This window comes from Chelmon rostratus, chromosome 12 (genome assembly GCF_017976325.1).
Source record: "Chelmon rostratus isolate fCheRos1 chromosome 12, fCheRos1.pri, whole genome shotgun sequence".
NCBI lineage: Eukaryota > Metazoa > Chordata > Actinopteri > Chaetodontiformes > Chaetodontidae > Chelmon > Chelmon rostratus.
This window is the reverse complement of record NC_055669.1, coordinates 26370579-26377917: the sequence shown is the minus strand read 5'-3', so window position 1 is coordinate 26377917 and position 7339 is coordinate 26370579. Positions and strand designations below refer to the sequence as shown.

General features: G+C 37.6%; 1 protein-coding gene across 1 annotated transcript; it reads left to right on the top strand.

The window, feature by feature from the left end:
• Positions 1 to 3898: 3898 nt before the first annotated feature.
• On the top strand, positions 3899 to 5614 carry LOC121615633 (flocculation protein FLO11-like; the record flags this gene model as incomplete). The annotated part of the gene is given in 1 exon segment (XM_041950024.1): positions 3899 to 5614. A coding segment is annotated over 1 exon segment (1716 nt), but the record flags the coding sequence as incomplete, so codon positions are not given.
• Positions 5615 to 7339: the final 1725 nt, after the last annotated feature.

Below are 7339 nucleotides of genomic sequence, written 5' to 3'. Positions count from 1 at the left end.
ATAAGAACAACAGTGTAAATGTGTTGAATTAAGCAACAGTGTGCTAGAATATGAGTCGATGTACTTTTTTTATTAATCCAAGTCATTTTTTATGCAGATATTTAGTAAATGTAAATCAATTTCACCCATATAATTAATAAATATAAGTCAATTTGCCTAGATTATCAGTAAATATGAATCGGTTTCCCCCAGATATTTAGTAAATCGAAATAATTTTCGCTCAGATATTTAGTAAATATAAATCAGCTTTTCATGTGAAATTGACTGCTCCCTTTTGAGACAAAGTCCAGTCAAGTCAGAGCGGTGTTGTGGAGCTCCAGCTGCAGCTCTACAAACCACCAGATGTCGCTGTGCTGCTGCGGTTGAAGCCCTGAAGCTTCGTCCGGCTTCACCCGCCATCAGCACAGCACAGTGAGGAGTCCTGACAGCCATGAAATCTGCTCAGACCGTCACGGCCTGTGTGAGCTTCGCTGATCCTCTTCATCTTGCGCCATCGTGAAGTAAAAATGTAATGTAAAAGTGTTTTGTGCATCACTTTGGTTAATGGAACAGCTTGGTGCCTCACAGAGCGGTGGAGCCGCTGTGGTCCTGCTTGGACTTTGGACCAGGAATCCTGAAAGACCGGACCATCCACAGAGGAAGACCACGATGCTGCGACAGCAAAGGAACTGATGCTAACATGAATCCCCAAAACTGACACAGAACCAGTGGTGGAAAACAAACAGATTAACAGAATAATCTCATTTTTACTGTTGATACTTGAAGCACATTTTTCATACTTTTACATAAGAAATATTTTGAATTCACTATTTTTTGATGATGGTATTTCTACTTTTCCTTAAGCAACAGTTGCTTCCAATAAACTTTATTTATCATAAATCTTTTCTACCAAGTAGACCAGGAGCTACAAGTCCCACTAACCAGACTGAGGTTAAAGTCCATGTGATCCAGAAGAACATCTGATCCTCAGATCAGAAAAGGAACTTTAGGTCTTATCTGCTGACTCAGATGATAATCTGATAATAAAGAAATGTGTGTGTGTGTGTGTGTGTGTCCCTATATGATGTGTTTTTTGTCTTCTCATTTCTGATGCAGGTTTATTTTTCATGCGGTGATGTGATGATGCCATATGGTGCCTCTGTAAAACACACTCCCTAAAGAGGTGTGTGTGTGTGTGAGGGGGGGATAGCTGTTGCTAAGCGAGCCCCTGGTTGCCGTGGCGATGTATAGACCCCTGATGGTCTGGTGTGTGTGTGTGTGTGTGGTATTTCTATAGGGATTGGGTGTGAAAGTCACACAATAAAAATGGGCGTGGAGGAGACTTTGTGTGTGTGTGTGTGTGTGTGTGTTAGATAGATAGATAGATATACTTTATTTATCCCAAGCTGGGAAATTGCAGTGCAGCAGCAGCATTACACACAGTGAAATAAGTGAAAAATAAGTGAAAAATTGTGAAATAAGACTATAAAGAACAAACTATACATAATAAAATATCAAAATAGCGAGCAGTAAAAAGATTAAATACATAATAATAAAATAGCAAGAATATTTTATATATTTCCCTTCTGTTATGTTTCTTTCTTTACATACGTGAAAAAACCAGAAGAAACTTCCCTCTGTGAATATTGGTCTTTCTTATTAAAGAGGAAATGAAGTCAGCATCGTCCAAATAACTTCTTCTACATTTGAATAACGACGTCTGTTAAAGTTTCACCGTTAACAGGAAGTGTTCATCACCAAAAAATGAAACAAATAAATAGATAAATAATAAAAGCTAAATAAAAGTGAGGCTGATGGTGGATTTATATATATATTTATATATATATATATACACATATATATATATATATACATATATATGTATATATATGTATATATGTACATATATGTATATACACACACACACATATATGTATATATATGTGTGTGTATATATGTACATATATACACACATATATGTGTATATATATACACACATATATATATATACATATATACTATGTCTACCTATCTCTCTCTATATACATATATGTATATACGAATATATATAGAGAGAGAGAGGGGGAGATATAGATGAGTGTGTGTGTGTGTGTGTGTGTGTGAGTGTGTACATACATTCTATCAAACGAATATTACAAACTTCCAAATGAAAAAGAAATCAAATAAGTAATCCCAGAACTTGAGTAAATGTACTTGGTTACTTTCAGCCACTGCAGACAGGTAGCTGTACGTCACTGTGTCATTGTGTCCTGGACGGATGTGACTGTGTGTGGAAGGTGTGGCGGCGTCTCACCTGTTCCCTCCTGTACCTGCAGGATCCTGGTGGGCGGAGTCACAGCTGATCACAAAGCATTCTGGTCACGTCACTGAAGGAGCGGAAAGACAACTCACACTTATATTAATGCAAGTGGAGAAAATTAACTTCATACATTTACTCAAGTTAAACTTCTCGTTACTTGTTACTTTACTTCAGTTTATCCAGTTTATGATATTTTCTACTTCTTCTCCAGTTCATCTTAGAGACACACGTTGTTCTTTTCATTATTTATTTTTATTTTTGACTTTCAGTGATCGGCATGAAATCAGTTTACACGCAAACAGACTGGATTCTAGTTTTAACTCTTCATTTGCTCGGCAGTATTTGTGTATAAATGCCAAACCTCATCAACATGTGCAATAAGTCAACCGTGCAAAATACTATGGTGTTTATGTACATCATTTATACTGCATATTTATACTGCATTATTCTACTATCATTATTAAGAATATCATTGTTATTATTTCTATATACTATTCATACAAGTAATAGCATCATTCTTAGTAGTGTGATGATTGATATTATTATAGTCTCAGTATTCGCAGTAGTAGGACTCCAGTATTCTTGGATTCATTAGAATGTTGCAGAACAGTCATATTTCTCTATAGACAGTAGTTTTTTATTGTAGAACAACACACAGTTTGCATGTTGACATGAATATATTTTACATATGGATGATTTACGTTATAGTTGTATGGTGTACGTCTACATATTCTCTAAGGTATTTCTTATTTCTATTTCTATTTCTATTTCTTTCTTCTTCTTTTTTTTACCTTTTCTACAAGGCAGCTGACCCAATTTCCCCTCTGGAATCAATAAAGTATTCCGATTCTGGCCGGAAAACAGAAACTGGAAACAGTAAAGAGTCATTCTGAGACTCTGTGCATGTGGGCTGAGGACAGTTTAGACATTAATAACCAAAGACAAAGATGATGTGCAGAAAGGCTGAAACATCATTTATGTGTAATAATCGTCTCAAGATAATGCAGTAACATAAAAGTGACACACTCACAGAGACAGAGTCGTAGTTGTGGTTGTAGAAGTGCTGGTAATGGATGTTTGTTTGTTCCTGAAGAGATAAAAACTGTTGCTTTCATAGAAATCAAATGAAGTGAGCGTCAAGGAGGCCGAGGAGGAAACAACATGCAACTCTGGGTTTGGACACATGGGGGCAGTGAAGCACCGGAGGAGAGCTGAGTCCAGCAGAGGCGTCAGTGAGGAAGACTCAGAGTCTGCAGACAGAAACCAGAGCACAGAGCCAGCACTGGGCCCTGGATCCAGACCTGCTCCCTGCTCAGCTCAGCCATGTTCAAGATGCTTCACACATGAAGCCCGGCTTCAGTGGAAACTTGACTCTGAATCACGGCACCACAGTTTGAACCCAAACGCCAAATATCTGATTATTTGGAAACGCAATCTGGTCAGATTGTATTCAGTCCATCAAAGATAACAACCTGCGGTTCCACCTGAGCAGGTGTCTGTTTCATGAGCCTGTGGCAGGTAATACTGCTGTTAACAACAGCATCATCAACAACAACAGCATCATCAACAACAGCATCATCATCAACAACAGCATCATCAACAACAACATCATCAACAACAGCATCATCATCAACAGCATCATCATCAACAGCATCATCATCAACAACATCATCATCATCAACAACATCAACAACAACAGCATCATCAACAACATCATCATCATCAACAACATCATCAACAACAGCATCATCATCAACAGCATCATCATCAACAACAGCATCATCAACAACAACAGCATCATCAACAACAGCATCATCATCAACAACATCAACAACAACAGCATCAACAACAGCATCATCATCAACAACATCAACAACAACAGCATCAACAACAGCATCATCATCAACAGCATCATCATCAACAACAGCATCATCATCAACAACAACATCAACAACAGCATCATCATCAACAACAACAGCATCATCAACAACAACATCAACAACAGCATCATCATCAACAGCATCATCATCAACAACATCATCATCATCAACAACATCATCAACAACAACAGCATCATCAACAACAACATCAACAACAGCATCATCATCAACAGCATCATCATCAACAACATCATCATCATCAACAACATCATCAACAACAACAGCATCATCAACAACAGCATCATCAACAACAACATCAACAACAGCATCATCATCAACAGCATCATCATCAACAACAGCATCATCATCAACAACAACATCAACAACAGCATCATCATCAACAGCATCATCATCAACAACATCATCATCATCAACAACATCATCAACAACAACAGCATCATCAACAACAGCATCATCAACAACAACATCAACAACAGCATCATCATCAACAGCATCATCATCAACAACATCATCATCATCAACAACATCATCAACAACAACATCATCAACAACATCATCATCAACAGCATCATCATCATCATCAACAACAGCATCATCATCAACAACAGCATCAACAGCATCATCATCAACAGCATCATCATCATCATCAACAACAGCATCATCAACAACAACATCATCAACAACATCATCATCATCAACAACAGCATCATCATCAACAACATCATCATCATCAACAACAGCATCAACAACAGCATCATCATCAACAACAACATCATCAACAACATCATCATCATCAACAACATCATCATCAACAACAACAGCATCATCATCAACAACAGCATCAACAACAGCATCATCATCAACAACAGCATCATCATCATCAACAACAACATCAACAACAGCATCATCATCAACAACAACATCATCAACAACATCATCATCATCAACAACAACATCATAAACAACAGCATCATCAACAACAACATCATCAACAAAAGCATCATCATCAACAACGGCATCATCAACAACAACATCATCATCAACAACAACATCATCAACAACAAAATCATCAACAACAACAGCATCATCACCAACAACAACATCATCATCAACAACAACATCATCATCAACAACAACATCATCATCAACAACAACAAAATCATCAACAACAACAGCATCATCACCAACAACAACATCATCATCAACAACAACATCATCATCAACAACAACAGCATCATCAACAACAGCATCATCAACAACAACAGCATCATCACCAACAACAACATCATCATCAACAACAACAGCATCATCAACAACAGCATCATCAACAACAACAGCATCATCACCAACAGCATCATCAACAACAACAGCATCATCACCAACAACAACATCATCATCAACAACAACAGCATCATCAACAACAGCATCATCATCAACAACATCATCAACAACAACAGCATCATCATCAACAACAACATCATCAACAACAGTATCAACAACAGCATCATCAACAACAACAGCATCATCAACAACATCATCAACAACAGCATCATCAACAACAACAGCATCATCAACAACAACATCATCAACAACAGTATCAACAACAACAGCACCATCATAAACAACAGCATCATCAACAACAACATCATCAACAACAGTATCAACAACAGCATCATCAACAACATCATCAACAACAGCATCATCAACAACAACAGCATCATCAACAACAGCATCATCATCAACAACAGCATCATCAACAACAGCACCATCATCAACAACAACAGCATCATCATCAACATCATCAACAACAGCATCATCAACAACAACAGCATCATCAACAACAACAGCATCATCAACAACATCATCAACAACAGCATCATCAACAACAACAGCATCATCAACAACAACATCATCAACAACAGTATCAACAACAACAGCACCATCATAAACAACAGCATCATCAACAACAACATCATCAACAACAGTATCAACAACAGCATCATCAACAACATCATCAACAACAGCATCATCAACAACAACAACAACATCAACAACAGCATCATCAACAACAACTGCATCATCAACAGCACCATCATCAACAACAACAGCATCAACAACAACAGCATCATCAACAGCACCATCATCAACAACAACAGCACCATCAACAACATCATCATCAACAACAACAGCATCATCAACAACAACATCATCAACAACAGCATCAACAACAGCATCATCATCATCAACAACAGCACCACCAACAACAACATCAACAACAGCATCATCAACAACAACATCAACAACAGCATCATCAACAGCATCATCATCAACAACAGCATCATCAACAACAGCACCATCAACAACAACATCAACAACAGCATCATCAACAACAACAACATCAACAACAGCATCATCAACAACAACAGCATCAACAACAGCATCATCAACAACAACAACATCAACAACAGCATCAACAACAGCATCATCAACAACAACATCAACAACAGCATCATCAACAACAACAGCATCAACAACAGCATCATCAACAACAACAACATCAACAACAGCATCAACAACAGCATCATCAACAACAACAACATCAACATCATCATCAACAACAACAACAGCATCAACAACAGCACCATCATCAACAACAGCATCATCATCAACAACAGCATCATCAACAACAACAGCATCATCAACAACAACAACAGCATCATCAACAACAACATCAACAACAGCATCATCAACAACAACAACAACATCAACAACAGCATCATCAACAACAACTGCATCATCAACAGCACCATCATCAACAACAACATCATCAACAACAACAGCATCATCAACAACAGCATCATCAACAACATCAACAACAGCATCATCATCAACAGCATCATCATCAACAACAGCATCATCATCAACAACAACATCAACAACAACAGCACCATCAACAACAACATCAACAACAGCATCATCAACAACAACAACATCAACAACAGATCATCAACAACAACAGCATCAACAACAGCATCATCAACAACAACAACATCAACAACAGCATCATCAACAACAACATCAACAACAGCATCATCAACAACAACATCATCAACAACATCATCAACAACAACAGCATCAT